We start from the raw sequence: 17,625 nt of genomic DNA, 5'->3' as shown, positions 1-17,625 counted from the left end.
AGGAAAGGATATTTTATTTCAAAATAGTGCTAGCATACTTTGCCTTTTCAAACAATTACTTGTTTTTCTCAGCAAGCACTAATGAAAAATTAGGTTCATAGATTAGAAAAGGAAATGCTTTTGCAGATAAGAAAAAGTTTATAAGCATCTGATAGAATATTGTTGAAGACCATTGCAAATTATAGTTTATTTGCCATTGTGGAGCTTGATAGAGTCAACCTGCAAACCAGTTCATTCCCCTCCAAAGTACAGGCCTTGGAAAAAATAATCAGTATTTATTTGCTAACAATGACATAAAATACATCTTTATATATTTTTTTACAAATTAAAAGATGAATTGAAAAAAAGTGAAAATACACTTAACTTTTTAAAATTTAAATTCTAGAAATTAGAATTCTGAAAGTTTCATTGTTGACTATTGTTTTGGGGATGGATGCTGTTTATTTGCTTCAGAGATTTCCAAATTTTGGTTGGGATAATATATTTGGCAAGAAGGGGAAGGGGACTCTTAAGCACACTTGACATCCTTATCTATCTTTTGGAAAAACTCCTTGAGAGCGAATTGTGTACATTTCTTTGCTATGTGATGAAAGGGAAAGCTGAAATAGATCAAACAAAATATTTACAATTTCTCTCTCACACACGCACATACACACAAACACAAAATATATCATGGGATAAGAAACTATACTCCTGAATATTTAATCATTCATGTACATAAAACTTTCAATTTCAAATATTCAGTCTCAACCCACAATTTCCCTAGGCAAGCTTCTTCCCTGCTCTCCCCCCACCCTTTCTCAAAATTCCATGTTCCTATTCTCTTAATACATCCTGAACACTGCAAGACAATCTAAGCGTAGCCTTTTTAAAAAAATAAGTAATCTCCTACAAATTAATGAGCTTTTATATCGAGTCTATGAAATGTATTTCATTTTTCTATCAGAATTCCTTTGGCCTATTTGAAGCCAGAGTAATGGTTTATCAATGGAAAGATTGCCTATCAACTAGGCCAACTTTATGTTTGAGCTTGAAGACTAAAATTCAGTTATGACTATCTTACACTAATGAACCAGTTTGTTATTTTATCAATGGCCAAAATTATCTGGAGGTATTAACAGCCTGAACATCAGTGGCATGATTTGAACTTTACGCTATGATCATTTCTTCCATATGGAGATCTCAGATACTTCAGTGCTTCTTGGATATAACTCAACCTAGCCATCTCCAAGCATATTTCTATGCCACTTTTTGACATCTTGTTATAAGAACATTTCTTTTAAAGGAGAAATCATGGTCATCTTCTTCAAGATACTTAATTAAACCTAGCATGCGAATAGGAAAAAAAAGAGACAAAACAGGATACTGGCAAAAAGATGCTTCTTTTCTCAAAGGAGTGATGGCAATACCAGTTCACACCAACCAAAGACAGATTTAACTTTCCTAGAGACAGGACCTGCTTGTTTCCATTTACTTATTTCAAGGCAAATTTGTGTAGCAACACAATTACAGAGTAAAGGCATGTCAATTTTTTTCCCCAGCTCAAAATTTGGTATTTTTTTTAAAGAAGACACCATTCTATAATTAGATTACAGTATATTGCATCCTCAAATTTTAAGTTACCACCCTATCTGACATCCATCTTCCAACTGAGTAGGGCCGACCATCCATCTTTCCCTATTTGGCTCATTTTCTTTTCATAAAGACTATCACATACACAAACTTTGCATCATCATCTAATTTTGGAGAACGATCGCTTTTTCTTCTGATGCAGAATCACGTACATTAACTCAAAGGAACTCGGGTGTCAGGAGAAAAATGATGTAGATTTCTGCCAATCTTAGTAAGTGATATAGGTTTAGGACCCAGAATCAAACAGTGTTTTTCATCACCCTACGTAGATGTTTTGATTGTTCATGTCTCTCAAAGGTTTTGGGAGATGCTGAAACTTTATGAAGCATATTAAAATTATGGAATTATACAGGTTTTTCTATAGTCCTTCCAAAAAGAGATGGAGTCGTTTAGGAGACAGTCAGTGAACCTACAGATGTCAAGTGCTGGCATCCAGCATAATTCTGACTTTAGCTCAGCAACTGGCGAATTTCTTTGTGCATGTGACAGAGGAAGTCCACATATGAAGCCCCCCCATTCATGCTCTTATCTTCCACCAAGAAGTGTTTGAACAGCAGATCCAGTTTGTCTTCCTGCTTCACAATGATAAACTGAAAGCAAAAAGAAAAAAGAAAAGAAGGTATACAATTTGCAAATAAGTCTTTTTCCATCTGAATTTAATGCAGCCACATTCTGACAGTGAAAGCAACAGAATAATCCATGCCCAGGTTTGAATCACCACAAGCCCATTTGAGACTACTGTTTCTTTTAAGGCATTAAAATCAAATTTTTATACACTTTTTAATGTCTGGGAATCGTAAAAGACAAACATTTTTGTTATAATCATAAAATCAAAACCAGTTACCTTCATGTAGCGTGATCTTTGAATCTGGAACATATCAATAATGGATCGCACTCTTTTTGAAAAGGGATTGTCCAAAACAGGTAGTGTGCACTGTAACAATTATAGCATAGCAGATCAGGCACCATTTAATTCATTAACTAAATGAATTTTAAGAACATAGGTCACATCGGTTACATTACACAAATCATATTATAAAGTATGAAGACGCTTGGAACAGTCTGGAATGTTTCACAATATTGAAAATGAAGAAGAACAGCAGAGCCTTAGCGAAGGCTAATATTTTCTCAATGCTGGCCTTTCAGTCCCTTGATCATGATCCTGCCAAAATGTTATCATTCATTGAAATGCCTTTACATTCTTAATGTTATTATGTAGAAAACTGAGATATCCAATGTCAGATATGACATATACTAAAATTAAGGCAATGTTCTCTTTATCCAATCCTAACTTACCATAGAGCTGTTGATCTGGCTGAAAGATGAGACTCCAAAGAGGTTTTGGATCATCCCTTGTTGAACGTTTACTCCTACCCACAAAAATATATTCAGGCCATTTTCTAGTAGGTATATGTCACCCTTGGAGAGACGTTCTTCTGAGTTTCTGATTGCTGTTGGTAAGGAGTCACTGCTATAATCTATTTTGGTCTATAGGACAGAAAGGAAGTTACTATCTCCTGAGTATATATATAAAATACACACACATACCATAGCATTTAACTAGGAATAATCCTTGGCATGTAGCCATGGAACCTTTAAAAAACAGCTAAATAATTCTCATGATTTAAATAATAAATAATAGTATGCACGATACCCATAATACGCATGATTTTTAGTTTTTACACTGAATATTCTACATAAATTCAGATGCAAAACACAAAATGATTATTTGTCAGCTGTGCCTGATTCAGTTTGGCGCCTCACAGGCATCCTGCCATCAAAGGCTGGGGGAAGGTAAAGCGGTATGTGTATGTGATGGGAAATTGGGAGGGGGGGGATGACAGGGCAGCTGGATGGTTTGTACTAACATCCCAAGGTCAGGCACCACGAGAAAATATGGATTACCTCCAAACATCTCAGTGTACTCAAAACATCTTGGTGAGCTCTGGTTGATTGGAAAAGGGCTAGTCGTGTGTGTGTGTGTGTGTGTGTGTGTGTGTGATGGGCTGTGGTGAATCTTTTTTGTGTCTTACAAGGTGCAGGAGAATTCAGAGCTGGCTTGACTTTACTGCAACCAACACCATTTGCTTTAAAACAAATGGAGTTGTGGGTCAGTCTTTCCTAAGGATGGATTGGGGCAGGTCTGACATTATTTGACTATATAATATATTCTAAAGCAGGGGTCCCCAACCACCGGGCCGCGGACCGGTACCGGTCCGTGGAACATTTCCTACTGGGCCTCCAGTTTGCTGGGCCGCCATCTTGTTTGACGAGAAAGTGCTTCTGGGTGAGCTTTTCCGGTTGGAAAGCGGCATTTGGGTGCTGAAAGAATCCTCGTGCCTTAGTTTCATCGAAGGGGGGGGGGCTTTGAACTAAACTAAGGCGCGAGGATTCTTTCAGCACCAAGGCAAGCGAGCGGCGACCGTCCCAGCGAAGCCCATCGACAAAGGTACAAAGGAGGAGTTGAAGGTGGTGGGGAGAAGCGGGGGACGGCTGGCTGGCTGGTCACTCGGCTCGCCTTGCCTTGTCATGCGTGCTGATGCCGGTACCGGGCCGTGGATCATTTTGTGATGCCGGTACCGGGCCGTGGCACAAAAAAGGTTCGGGGCCACTGTTCTAAAGGATATCTGTAATTCTAATTTTCTTTACTCCAGTTTACTTCATGATGGTACTCTCTAAGGAAATATTATTCAGAACTAAATCATAAGCCATTCATTTAAATTTATATTAAATGCCAATAAAGTATAATTTATATTTTGGTATAATTATACTATATAAAATGTTTCTATGTGTTTTTTTAAAAAGAACGTTGTCTGTACTTCATAGAATGACTCATGCTGCTTATATACATTTACATAACAAATCTATAAAGAAATATTAGCATAAAAATGTCATCAGCCTCTTTGTGGACCATGTTTTTCAATTTTTAAAATTTTGGTGCTCCTCTGTTTATCAAAATCTTTTTTCAAGCGTATTCATCATAGGCGAGGTCAAGTTGCCAACTAGGGAAATAGTACATTCTACAATTTGGCAAATAACTTGAATGAGAATTTTCCAAAATAACAGAAACAATAAACAACAATTCCCCCACATCTGTATTACCCCTCCAAACAAAAGTCCTATTTAATTACATTAATTTTTAGTTGAGTTTATAGTTCTGACTTAGACAATTGAAACCCATCTATATTTAGAATCACTCACCAATGGTAACAGTCGAGGATAAAAGAAAACATGCGTTTCTGCAACATCCATAGAGCTGATTAGCTGGCGGATGTAGGATCGATCATCAGTGGTGACCTCGGACCCAGGCTGGAGCACATCACTTTTCAAAACACAGTTCAAATACACAGGGAGAAGTTTCATGCATTCAGGAAGAATCAGCTAAAAGTGACAAGAAATTTTTTTAAAAAATCATTCTTGGGGCAGGAAAAGGACAGTATATTAGTTTTATTTTTGTACAAATTCAATCTCACCACTCATTTTGGCTTCAATGGAGGGGGAAAAAAAGCTAATATTCAACTCAATTCTAGCCTTCCAATTTATCAGACTGCAACTATCTCATAAGTCTGTATTTAGATACAGAGTCCTCCACTTATAATCCGTCATTTTTAGCAACCATTCGAAGTTACAATGGCAATGAAAAAAGTGACTTATGACCATTTTCCATACTTAATGATCACTGCAACATCCCTATGGTTATGTGATCAAAATTTGGGTGCTTGCAACTGGTTCATATTTATGACAGTTGCAGTGTCTTGGGGGTCATATGATCAACTTTTGCAACCTTTTGACAAGTCAATGGGGAAACCAGATTCACTGAACAGCTGGGTGATTAATTTAACAACTAGAATTCACAGTCTCCTGTTTTCTATTTTGATGCCAGAACTGCTGAACCAGTTCTCATGAACCATACAATACATAATATTTCAGCAAGCACTTTCAACTACTGTGAGTAATATTCCTTACATTTCCAGCTTTGGTAATTGGGGAGATACAACTGTGGAAATGTGTGCTTTGGGTATTTCTGAATTGCTGTTTTCTGCAACTTAATGCTTGCATGGTGAGTGTGCTGTGCAAAACAAACAGGTAATGGCCGCAAATCATGCTTTATTAAAGCCCATCCATATATGAACACTTTTTCAAATATTTCCATAATTGAAAATCTGCATAGTATAAGGATTAGGGTATTAGATTGGCTCTGCAAAGACTGCCAGCTGGGACCAATCATTCAGCCCAACCCACCACCAGTGTTAAGAGTGCCAGGCAAAAAAGTAAAAAGAACTACATGCAGAAGTTCCAAATTACTGTTTTCTGCTAAAACCTATGCACAGGAATCTTCTCAGACTCAGCACCTGGGTAAGCTAGATAAGGTTTAACAGCATTCCAGGGTGGTTGGACTTTGTCTTCTTGTGGTTGCTGCTAGGGTCTCTAAGCTCATCCTTCATTTAACCCTTCCTCCTGGCTCTGCTGCTCTCTTCCCTACACAGAGTTAGGATTAGTAGAAAAAGTGGGGAAGGAAATGCTGTTTACCTTACCATGAGCTTCTGTAGGAAAAATGGGACATAAATATAATGATCAAATGTAGTATGTGTTTGTATGTAACAATTCCAAGAGAAACCAGAGTATCATATGGAGTTTTTGTTGATTAAACAACATATTCAACATATTAAACAACATATGCAACAACTGGACAGTCTGTAGAGATTCTCATTCATCCAGGTCAATCCCAAAGGTGCTTTTTCAGGAGGCAACTGGACTTTCTTGTTGTTTCTTTTGAAGACATTTCACTTCTCATCCAAGAATCTTCCGCTCTGACAGGACTGTGGGGAATGGAAGGATTTCCATCCTGCAAGGAATATAAATCCTTCCATTCCCCCACTGTCCTGTCAGAGCTAAAGAAGATTCTTGGATGAGAAACGAAAAGCTTATTCAAAAAAAAAAAAAACTGACAGGGAGGGGAAGCTGTGGAAAGCAGCGGCGCTATCTCATCATGCACCAAGCCCCTAATAGGGCTCAGGGCTCAGCTAATTCAAATACAGCAGGGGTGTCCAACCTTGGCAACTTTAAGACTTGTGGACTTCAATTCCCAGAATTCCTCAGCCAGCAAAGCTGGCTGAGGAATTCTGGGAGTTGAAGTCCACAAGTCTTAAAGTTGCCAAGGTTGGACACCCCTGAAGTACAGCATTATCAGAATAGCCTGAATGAGGCAAATTACTGAGATGGATCACACGACCAAACTGTTGCTTTGGGGGCTCAAAGTTCTGATCAGACTTCCCTTCTGGTTCCTGAAGAATTAAGAACATCAATACACGATATTGAATGTTAAGTATTAACATCAGAAAAAAGATAATAAAATAAAAAGATTAAACATTAAAAAAAAATAAGAAAGTCCAGTTGCCTCCAGAAAAAACACCTTTGGGATTACAACTGGACAGTTAGTGACTGTTCAAAATTCTGACAGATCTCCTCCCCAAAACTACTTATTTGAAGTTTCAATGCCCCCTCCTCCTTGATAATAGCCGGTAAGACTTGCATTTTGGATGCTCAGAAACTCGCCTGCATTTATGGCTGTGTCCTGTGGTCACTTGACCATGATTTTTTTTACTTTTTTTTTTTTTTGCCAAAAACTGGACATTTATTTTTGGTTTCTGGCAAAATAAAACCCACTGTAGATTTGCTTAAAAACTGCCATGTTCTCTTAATGATTGTGGCTTTTGTGACCATGGTGATTTAGTTAACTACTTTCACAAAAAAGATTATAAAATGAGATGCAGTCATGTGATGAATTGCTTAACAATTGACACGACTTACGACCAGTCTCAGTGCCTGGTTCAGGATTAGTATCCATCACCAAGTTGCAGGAGTTACCTGTCCAGCAGAAGAAGGGCTAGCACAGTTTTTCCGATAGCATGCTAAGATCTGGGCACACTGATTGATCAATGTATCTCTCACAGTCTTGACTGGATTGTTCAGTACTCCACGAAATGCTTCAGAAAAAAAAGTCTCTGATTAGAAAAGCATTTAACTAAGCTATTCATCTGTTAAAGGAACATATTGAGTCACTGGATATGAAATAGGCACCAAATAAATTTCATAATAAATAAATAAAATAATAAAGGCAATTAGTTGTTTTCACACTGTTCGCTGCCAGTATGCTCTCATTTCTTAAAATCAATTATTTATTTACAACTCTATCTGCAGCACTAGAAAAATCCAGGAAGATTTTTTCTTTCAAGCTTTTTGTGCTCTCAAAAGACCAAAGTTTCCCTCCCATGAAACGATTACAAGATTGTCCTTACCAAATTTAGCCAAAAAGTTGATAAGTGTGTCTGTCTCACAGTTCCTATAAAGATCAGCCAGCTGTGTGCAGCAGTTCAGGGAGAGATTGTGAATGCGCAGACGCCTCTGTCCTGCACAACTCGTATATAATACAGCACACTACATGAGAGAGATTTATAAGCAGAACTATTAAAATGTGTACATCCAAGATTTCAGTCAACTCCTAGTTTCCCATTACTTTCTATGGATAGTACTGCTTTTATGAACCATTAGATGCCCCTGTATTGAACTCTCCATCGCTAAGAAAAACTGAAATTAGATGGGAGGACAGCCATCCTTTTCCTATGTTCTTGGGTAGCCCAAGATCATATTAGTGATTTACAGACAGCTTTCAATGGGAACTGGTGTGACTGCCTCAAATACGTTCAAATTATTTGGTGGAGGGAAGGCATAGAACCAGGAAAAAGAGCCTAAGATCTTAAACTTATCCATTGAATGGATCATTGTTAGTCCCTCACACCTGTTTACCAAGAAAAAGTGTGAATTCTGTCCTAAATAAAGTTGATCTGTTAGGAATCTGTCCACCAATTAGTTGGGTTGGCAATATATAAACCAACAATGTATGTTTGTAGCTTTTAGACAAAATCACTGTATTGTAATATATACTATATTCCAATTGGTTGATTATATTGCAAATTACCATAAGAGGGAGCTAGAGATCATAGCTCTCTGACATTCTGTTGCTATCTAAGGCTCACTGTTGTATTTATGCTGTGCTTATACTTTGATATCTTTGTTTACTGTAAATGACAAAGGCAACTGGTAAGATGATTTTGTAATTGGACTGTTAATTTGTAATTTGGACTGTTAAACGTATATGATCTGGACCGTTTATTGGACTGTGCTATTTCTTAAAGTAAACTTTAACTCAATTTAGTGTGGCTGAATAATTATTCGTAACTACTCTCATAAACGTTTCCAAGGGTTATTCTGTACATATCATAACATGACTGCCATTCAACTATAGAAAAGAAGAAGATACCCTCCCCAAGAACCACTGACTGCATACCCAACAGCATTCCTTACTGAGGAATTACCTGAAGCAAGGCCCCACTCTCTTCTCTTAGCTTGTCGTCATGTTTAAATTCTACAGTGATTGTTTTGTCACAGTCTAAGCCTGCTAATTCCACATCTGTTGTATTGTTCATACAGAAAGCTCCAAAGAAGTCTGTTGCTCGAATACCTAGAGAACAAATAAATAAATAAAAATATCCAAGATGAAATCTTTCAAAGACTGGATTCGCATATCACATTGAAGTCGACCTTGGGCTTAGGATGGTGGAGAATTCAGCAATTTTCACTGAACACATTTTTGGGAAGATTCAAGGCATCAAATAGTACCCCTGCAAGGAAAGCTGTGCTCCTAAGCACCAATGAGCAAGTGCTTAGCTTTGATGTTACCTCTGTCTGGAGGACATGGGGGAAAGTTAACACTTGGAAAGCAGCAGGCCCAGATAATATCCCTGGGCGAGTTCTTAGGGAGTGTGCAGATGAATTGGCTTGCGTTCTTACAGATATTTTCAAACTTCCATTGCAGCAGTCCTTCCTGTTTTAAGACTGCAATTATTTTGCCAGCGCCTAAGAAGTTTATGGGTCTTAATGATTATCTTTAGGCTGCACTTACATCCATAATTATGAAATGTTTTAAAAAGCTAATAAAGGATTTTATTGTATCCAGCCTCTCTCCAGTATTTGACTCACTTCAGTTTGCTTACTGAGCAATCACTCCACAGAGGATGCTATTTCCTCCATCTGAGTTTGGTGTGCTTAGAGGAAAGAAATACCCATATGCTAATGCTGTTTGTCAACTTTAGTTTGGCATTTAATATGACCATTCCTCAACATTTGGTAGACGAATGCTGGGCCTGTTAGACTTTGTCCATTTGGATTCTTGATTTTCTCACTGATAAGCCCCAGTATCTGTGAGTTGGGACTAATATTTCTAACACCATTTCTTGAGCTGTGTCCTAAGTCCACTGTTGTTCACCCTTTTGATACACGACTGTTACGTTAGGTTTGGTACTAACCATACTGTGAAGTATGCAGATACAACATAGTGAGTCTTATATAGAATGACAAGGAAGTTGCTTACAGGGAGAAGGTAAAGAGTTTGGTGGACTCGTGTAATACTTGGGCCTAAATGTAGGAGAAACAAAAGAGATCATTATTGATTTCAGAAAAGGCAGGCACAGCCATACCCCTCTGTGTATTAACAACGTAGTTCTGGAGGTGGTTGATAGTATCAAGTTTCTGGGTGTGCAGCTAACGAGCAGGTTAGCCTGGTCGTTCAACAGTAAGATAAAGGTGAAGTGGGCAGCAGTGCCTGCTTTCTCTGCATCGTATGAGAAGAGCAGACAGTCCTTCCTCTGTCTTTACTACTCTCCATAGAGGGACAATTGAAAGCATCCTGTCGTATTATATTATTGTTTGGTTTAGAAGTATTACTGTTTTGGACAGGAAGGCTGTGCAGAGAGTGGTGAGGATGGTGGAAAATATTACTGGAAGTTCACTTCCTTCTATCCAGGACAAGGCATATAAGTGCTGCTTGACCCTGGCCCACAATATTGTCAGGGACACTACACAATCCTCTTTAGGATTGGTTTTGTTACCTTCTGGGAGATGCTTGGAGGTATCCGAAGTACAACTAGATTCTGCAATACCGTATACTGGTAGAATCTACCTTGTTAACTCTCAAGATTATTTTTTCCACTATGTATTCAAAATGGACTGGAACTAATGTGTGTGTGCGAGTGCGTGTGTGGGCACATGTGTGTATATATACACATACATGTATATATATATATATATATATGTGTGTGTGTGTGTGTGTGTGTACACTTTTGAGACTAGGCGTCAGAATTTCATTTTATGTGTGCCATTGTGAACACAAAAAGGGTCAATAAAGGTTATCTTATCTTTTATCTTAGCTTGACTTCTACACATAAGTCAGTCCAGAGTGTAAGCAAAGGAGAGTGGCAGGACCACTATAGGGTAAGTACACAAAGTCTGTAGCTAAACCTTAGGTGTTCTCATTCACTGTAATGGTATGTGGGAATGACTTTGGGAATGACAGGAGCCTAGATAAAGGTATGAAAAATGAAATCTGAGACTGAAGGTGTGAGGGGGTTTGAGAAAGCATCTCAGAAGGGACCCTCCCTATTTTTCAGAAGAGCAAAGTAAGGGAGATGAGAGGTACTTGCAAAATTCTGTTACTGTGACCTTACAATAAGGGTAGTATTAGTATTCATAATTGGTGTTTCTTGTAGGTTATTGATATATCAATATGTGCTCACCTGACTTCCGGTTTGTCGGCTTCGCGAGCGGCAGGGATTCGCGAAGCTGCGCGATCCCTGCTGCGCTAGCCGCTTTTGGGGCTCCGATCCGGACGGATACGGAGCTAGGCTGTCCTGCAGGGGCAGCTGAAGGTAGGGGATCCGGAGAGGGGTTTGGGGTGTTGCAGACCCCTCCCGGCCGGCAGAACCCCTTTTCCCAAGACGGTGCAGCGGCGGTCCGTAATGGCCGCCACAAAGAAGCTGGCAGCCGGGTAAGAATGCGCAGGAGGAAGTGGAGAAAGTTTTTGAAAGGAGAAAGCTTTTCTTGGTTCCTAGGACTCTAAGACATATTTAACAAAATTCCTGAAAAGTATGACTTTCTGAATGATACCTTCTAGAAGAGGGAAAAAGCGGCAGTTTGATGGTGCTGAAAGGAAAGCTTACCCTCTTTTCCTACGGAATAAATAAGTGAATATTAAGAAACCTATTTTTTTTAGGTGAAAACTGGCTTTAAGCGATGAGTGGGAAGAGAGGACTAAAAAAAAAATATTTGTATGCTAAGACTTTGTTGGAGGAGATGCCTTAAGGATTTGAAGATTAAAATATATTGCATTAAGATTTTAAGAAACAGATTTGGACTTTCTTTTTCTCTGATTGATACTACCCCAGGAGGAGAAAGTGAGAACTCTGCCTTGGTTTGGACTGATTGATAACTTTGGGACTGTTTTATTTTTTCTTTGGAATATTCTGGTTGTTGTAAGAAGAAAGAAGGGGAAAAGAAAAGAAAAGATTTATAATGGCTCTTTCTATTGAGGAACTGAGAAAAGATTATGAACAAGCAAAAAAAAAAATGGTAAAGCTGGTTTGAAAGAAGCCTTCCTTTTTTTAGAAATGGCGCTTATTAACTATCAACAAACATTACAACAGATGAAGACAGCAGAAGAAGAAGGAGAGGAAGCCATTTTTAATAAATTTCAAAACTCGACCAAGAAAGAAGGAAGAGGGAAAGGAAGAGAAATAAAGGACTTAAGATTTAAAAAAACACTTAAGAAAGGGAAAAATAAGGTGCAAAATCAATATAATGATAGTAAACAAAAGGGAAAAGGAATACGACAGAGAAGGGAAGCCAGTAAGGCAGAGGCTAGAAGAAGGGGGGTAGAAAGGTTTGTTGGGAGAAGAAAGAAAGGGAAAAGGTGGAGAAAAGCTACAAAGTTTTGAAATTAAATGGGAAAAAAGGAATCTTTTTAGGGATAAAGGATAAAGTATAATTTCTTCAAAGAGATTTTGCAAGGTACATAAGATGATATTGTAGTATTGTATTAGAAATAGAAAACTTAAATGGTTTAAGAGTTGATAAGAGATTAAAATGTTGAAATGTTTAAGAATGATTGGTTTTAAAATTTAATAATATGAGGGGAGGTTTAGAATATTGAGTTTTAATTAGAGTTTAATAAGATTATGGTATTGATGTTATTATAAAATTTCTATTATAGTACTTGTTTTTAATATTTAGATCTATTGTTTAACTATGTATTTAATTATTCTGGATGTAATGTACCAAGCAAAATTGGATTGGGTATTGGGCGTTATTTTAAAGGTTAATTTGATTAATTTAGTGGGGAGATAGGCATCATACTCTGATTAGTGATTTCAGGAGAAACTTCTTTTTTTTTTTATAAGGAACGAGACAAAGGGACAATAAAGAATGGACAAAAGATACAAATATAATGACTCAAATTAAGATGATTAATTAAGATAGAATTAAGAAGAGTGAAATATGTGGAGAAGTTAATATAGAAGACTTAGAATGGTAAATAAAATAAGTAATGATATGTAAGATGAGCATGAATATAATTGAAGTCCATGAAGAGAGAGATACCTGGGTCCAAGTTACTTTCCAAAAAGATTTTTTTTATGTTTTGTGTGTTGTGTGTATATGTTTTTTTTTTTTTTGGGAGAATTAATAAAACCTTGCAGAAATATAGAATGAGAATAATGGTAACTAAGTCAGAAAGAAATAGATGAAATAATAATAATAAAATTGAATAAGAGTAAAGAGAAATAAAGAGAAATAGGATAAGAGGTTTTTGTATGTTTATATGGAAATGGTTTAAAACAGAATTATAGTTTATCTGACTTGTTAAATTTACAATGGAAAAAGGTTTAAACATGTAATGGATAATGATGATTTGTGTGTTTTGAAAATTAATAAAACTTGTTTAAAAAAAAAAATATGTGCTCACCTGTGCTAGTACGTACTCTCATCACAGCATCAAACCCAATTTCTTTTTGAACATCTCTACGTAAATCATTCAGGAAGCGTTCCTGATCTGTTTCCACCTAAAATACACAATCAACATGATTCACATGACTGACAGACAGGTGTTTTCTAACAGAGGCTGAATAGCATTCCAACTAAGACCATTGCCTTGTACCTCCAGTTTATGTAGGATCACTCTAAAATATTTAGAAACTCAGAGAACACATTGTTGCTTTAAAAAATCATCATCTGCAATATACACCATAGTCTACAAGTCCAGAACTTTTATTTTTTAACTACAAGGTACCTAAACCATAGAAATCCACCTGAACAATTCAAAATTATGCTGTAAAAAATAATCAATTTCAGCTTTTTACTTTTTAAACTTTAAAGCCAAGTGTATATTGATCTCCTATTGAACTAACCTGAGCTACTATTGGTTCTAGCTGGCTCCTGAAATAGTTTTATTACTTGCCCTCTCTCCTTTGAGACCACAATTGCAACTATAAAGTAATATAAATGAACAGATGTTAAAACCAAGACAAACCATACCTGAAAATATGTGTATTTATAAATGGAGCCACCAGTCTGATATGGAACAACCCCCAAGGTAGCTACATCCAAATACTGATTTGGGAAAAGGAAAAGGTCCACACAGCAGCCTTGGGCCACACAATCCTTGGCTAAGTTGTTGTAGAAATTCGTTTGAGGCTGAAACAGAATCTAAAGCATAGAAAAATTGTAAACAGAGAGAGCAGAAAACAGGATAAATATTGAAGAATTTGGAAAATCCCATCTTAGAATTATCTCTGTATCTCCTTTATTGTAAACACATGAGCAAAAGTAAAAGTAAAATCAATTATTATTTCCTGCCTATGAAAGTCAATTTGTATCTCCTTTATTGTAAACACATGAGCAAAAGTAAAAGTAAAATCAATTATTATTTCCTGCCTATGAAAGTCAATTTGGTCTAGTGGTTAAGGCATCAGGCTAGAAAGTGGAAGGTTATTAGTCTCGCTTTAGGCATGAAAGCTGATTGGGTGACCTTGGGCCAGCAATCACTCTCTCTCAACTCAATCCCCTCACAGGGTTGTTGTAGGGAAAATAAGAGGAGGAAGGTGTAAAAATAATAAAGGTGGTATACAAAATAAATAAATAGACCCTCACATTTCAATATTACCATAGTTGTTGGTTGAATTAGATTTAAATATGTCAGAATCTGCAAATAACAACTTGCATCAACAATCTCACAAATCATTTTTAGAAATTTCTTAAGAAAACCTTGCAAAGCAATTTAATTTTTTTCTAATAGTTCTCTGTTCCAGAATTCTTTAATCCGTGAAGATTTCCAGGAAGAGAGCCTTCTCTGCTGGCTCCCTTTGGAACCCTCTCCCTCCCCTCAACCCTTAGGTAAGAAAGGCTCTCCATCTGCTCCATCAAAAGTATTTCAAGACCTGGCTCTGCCATCTCATTTGGGGCTCACAGAGAAGCACACAGCTATGGGGCTAGTTAGCAACCAGAAGACCCTCCCCCTCTTTTTATTTATCTAATATCCAATTTTACCTATCCTTGCCTGCATTTTAATATTTTTATATTCCGATTTTATGTTTTTCATTTGTTTTTAACCCACCCAGATTCCTTCCGTGATGAGCAATTTCTGAATAGAACAGAACAGAACAGAATTCTTTATTGGCCAAGTGTGATGGGATACACAAGAAAATTGTCCAGTGTCTATGTGTGTGTATGTGTGTGCGTGTATGTTGGGGGAGGGGCAAAGGGCACAAAGCAATTAAGGAGACATAAGAAATCATAATCAGACTTCCTGCCTGGCCTACTTCTGCTGGACTATGATCCTTCACCTTTTCTTTATCAGTATTCATCAGTTTCTTGTCATCTCTGTTCTTCAGCTTTCCTGGAGCCTCTGCTATAGGCAGCGATGTGTGAAATATGAAAAGCTTGCCAGCACAGTCTGCAGCCTGGAAACAAACATGAAAGAGTCCTTGAAATGACCATTTGAGACTCTTTGGTCCTTAAGAGTCTTGTAGACACCTTCTTTTCGCCACCATTTATATTAAAATGTAAAATACTTTTCAATAAAAAACCAATGTAGCTCCTCATCTTTTCAAGTGACCCATCTTTTACAACCAGCACTTATATACTGATCTTATTCCCAACATGCTGCAAAAAAATAAAAAAATAAAATCCAGATATCAACTTATTTGAAGGGCTTAACCTATCCATATTGCTCAAGATCCTCTGCATTCACATTATAGATTTTACTGCTTGATAAATACTACCTTCTATATGGTTCAGTTACCACATAATAAATAAACTGGATTCAGCACTTGATATAGACTGCTGCTATCTTGAGAGGTTTGTAAAATACTCAAAAAAAGGAAGGGACTGAGAAAAATCAAGTCAATTTAAGGTGCTGAGGAGAATAAAAACTAACCTTTAGAGCTTCCATGCCAGCCTGAATCACTGGAGCAAACACTGTTTCTGTTTCTCTTGTATCAGCAAACATTTCTGGGATCTGATCCAGCAGGCTACAAAATGATGAAAATCAAAGTCAAAGGTTAGGCAAATCTCTAAAGCATCAGCGCTCAAGTTATTTCTTATCAATGAGCACAGATGCTTTAGAGATTTCAAGCCAATTAGAATGTCTGGAGGGGAAAAAAAAACCCACCTATTTTGGGAGTAAGAGATAAGAGTCCTTGTGGATTTTATTCCGCTAGTTTTTGTTGACTATAGGAGATAGTGCTCATCTCCATTTCAAGGCTATTGAACCAGGGCTATCCAAAGACATTTCCATGGTCATGTGGCAAGCATGACATCACAGTGTTGTAACCTTCCTACCAAAGTGGTACCTATTTATCTACTTGCATTTGGCAGAAACTGAAGTAAGGACGGGAGCTCACCATGTCATGTGAAGCTTGGGTCTCGAACCTAGGCTGCCGGCTTTTCAGTTAACAAGCCCAGCATCTTAACTGTCAGCCACCATGCTGCCCTATTTCTGGAGTATAAGTCAAGTTTATTATATATTTTTGTGTCTGCCTAATTTTTGATCTAAACCAAAAGTGTAGAAGGCCATTGCTTCAGTATTTAAATTTGCACTTTTGGTCTATCAAAAATTAAGTATTTAAATCCTACTATAAAGCAGGGTAAGAAGCAAGCATGGAAATAATTAAACAACTCAGACTGTATAAGCAGGAAACTGATCAAAAGCAGCAGCACTTTCTCACAATTGCTCTCTTAAACTAAAACTTCCTCCTCTTCCAATTCAGAGATTCTTTACTTTTGCTTGATGGGATAACACTAGAGATGCCTTTAATTTTAAGAATAAATTCATGTTTATTTCTCTCAATCCTGTCCAAGTTCAAGAGTAGCCACTTTTTCTATAGTTCTAATAGCCAGTTCTAATAATCAGTGAAACGGCCCACTTTATGCGAAATGCTTATATCCCTTCCTGTTAATTCAGTTGAAAGCAACTGACTTAACTAATCAGAAGGCACCAGTGGAGCAAAGGAGAACAACAACAAAATGGTCATACTTCTAGCAAAAACGTAATAAAAATAAAACCCACACATTCAAAATGAGTGTGATTCTTAATCCTGGGGAGAAGATGACAGCACATTCTGGAAAAATGCCCAATCCTTGTGGGTGGAAGAACTGAGAGAGTCAACTCTGCCCTCTCTATAGGGAGTCACAAACTCATATTATATCACTTATATGATTAAAGATCTTGGAAATTCTGATCTTTTTAATGTACAGCTAATATTGTCAGATCAGTATGATTCATTTTCTCTGAACATAGCAAAGTTTCGTTACACTGTCTGTAAAATTAGGCAAACCTTGATCACCCACTGATGATTTCATCATCAATGGTAATATATTACTATGCTCTGATCTGTTCAGTTCTGTCCAGTTTTATTTTATTTTAATGTTTAATTTTTAGTGCAGATCTGTGCACTGTGCAAGATTGATTGATTGATTGGGAGAATTGACTCAGCAAACATATTTGAATGCTTCTTCAAGCCAGATTTTTGTTCAGGAACAATGTTGTACATTGCATGCAATGTGGTTTGAAGGACAATAAATTAATTCACATTATCTATAGTAAAA

General features: G+C 37.2%; 1 protein-coding gene across 8 annotated transcripts in view; it reads right to left on the bottom strand.

Moving 5' to 3' along the window:
- Positions 1–162: 162 nt before the first annotated feature.
- SEC24C (SEC24 homolog C, COPII component) overlaps positions 163–17,625 on the bottom strand; it is a 53,432-nt gene continuing 35,969 nt past the window's right edge. For all 8 annotated transcript variants that reach the window (XM_026674251.2, XM_087963743.1, XM_087963744.1 and 5 more), the window contains 11 exons: positions 15,956–16,049; positions 15,363–15,479; positions 14,056–14,226; positions 13,487–13,583; positions 9,009–9,154; positions 7,932–8,070; positions 7,501–7,619; positions 4,834–5,013; positions 2,929–3,120; positions 2,477–2,566; positions 163–2,222 (listed from right to left, as the gene is read on the bottom strand). In XM_026674251.2, coding sequence (XP_026530036.2) covers positions 2,082–2,222; positions 2,477–2,566; positions 2,929–3,120; positions 4,834–5,013; positions 7,501–7,619; positions 7,932–8,070; positions 9,009–9,154; positions 13,487–13,583; positions 14,056–14,226; positions 15,363–15,479; positions 15,956–16,049 — 1,486 coding nt within the window. In that variant the 3' untranslated portion in view covers positions 163–2,081. The remainder of the gene's footprint in view (positions 2,223–2,476; positions 2,567–2,928; positions 3,121–4,833; positions 5,014–7,500; positions 7,620–7,931; positions 8,071–9,008; positions 9,155–13,486; positions 13,584–14,055; positions 14,227–15,362; positions 15,480–15,955; positions 16,050–17,625) is intronic.

Source organism: Notechis scutatus, chromosome 4 (assembly GCF_049901735.1).
Source record: "Notechis scutatus isolate UNSWTSFEM ecotype Mainland chromosome 4, rNotScu1.2, whole genome shotgun sequence".
NCBI classification, from domain to species: domain Eukaryota; kingdom Metazoa; phylum Chordata; class Lepidosauria; order Squamata; family Elapidae; genus Notechis; species Notechis scutatus.
The sequence above is the reverse complement of the archived record's forward strand: the minus strand, read 5'-3'. Positions and strand labels throughout refer to the sequence as shown.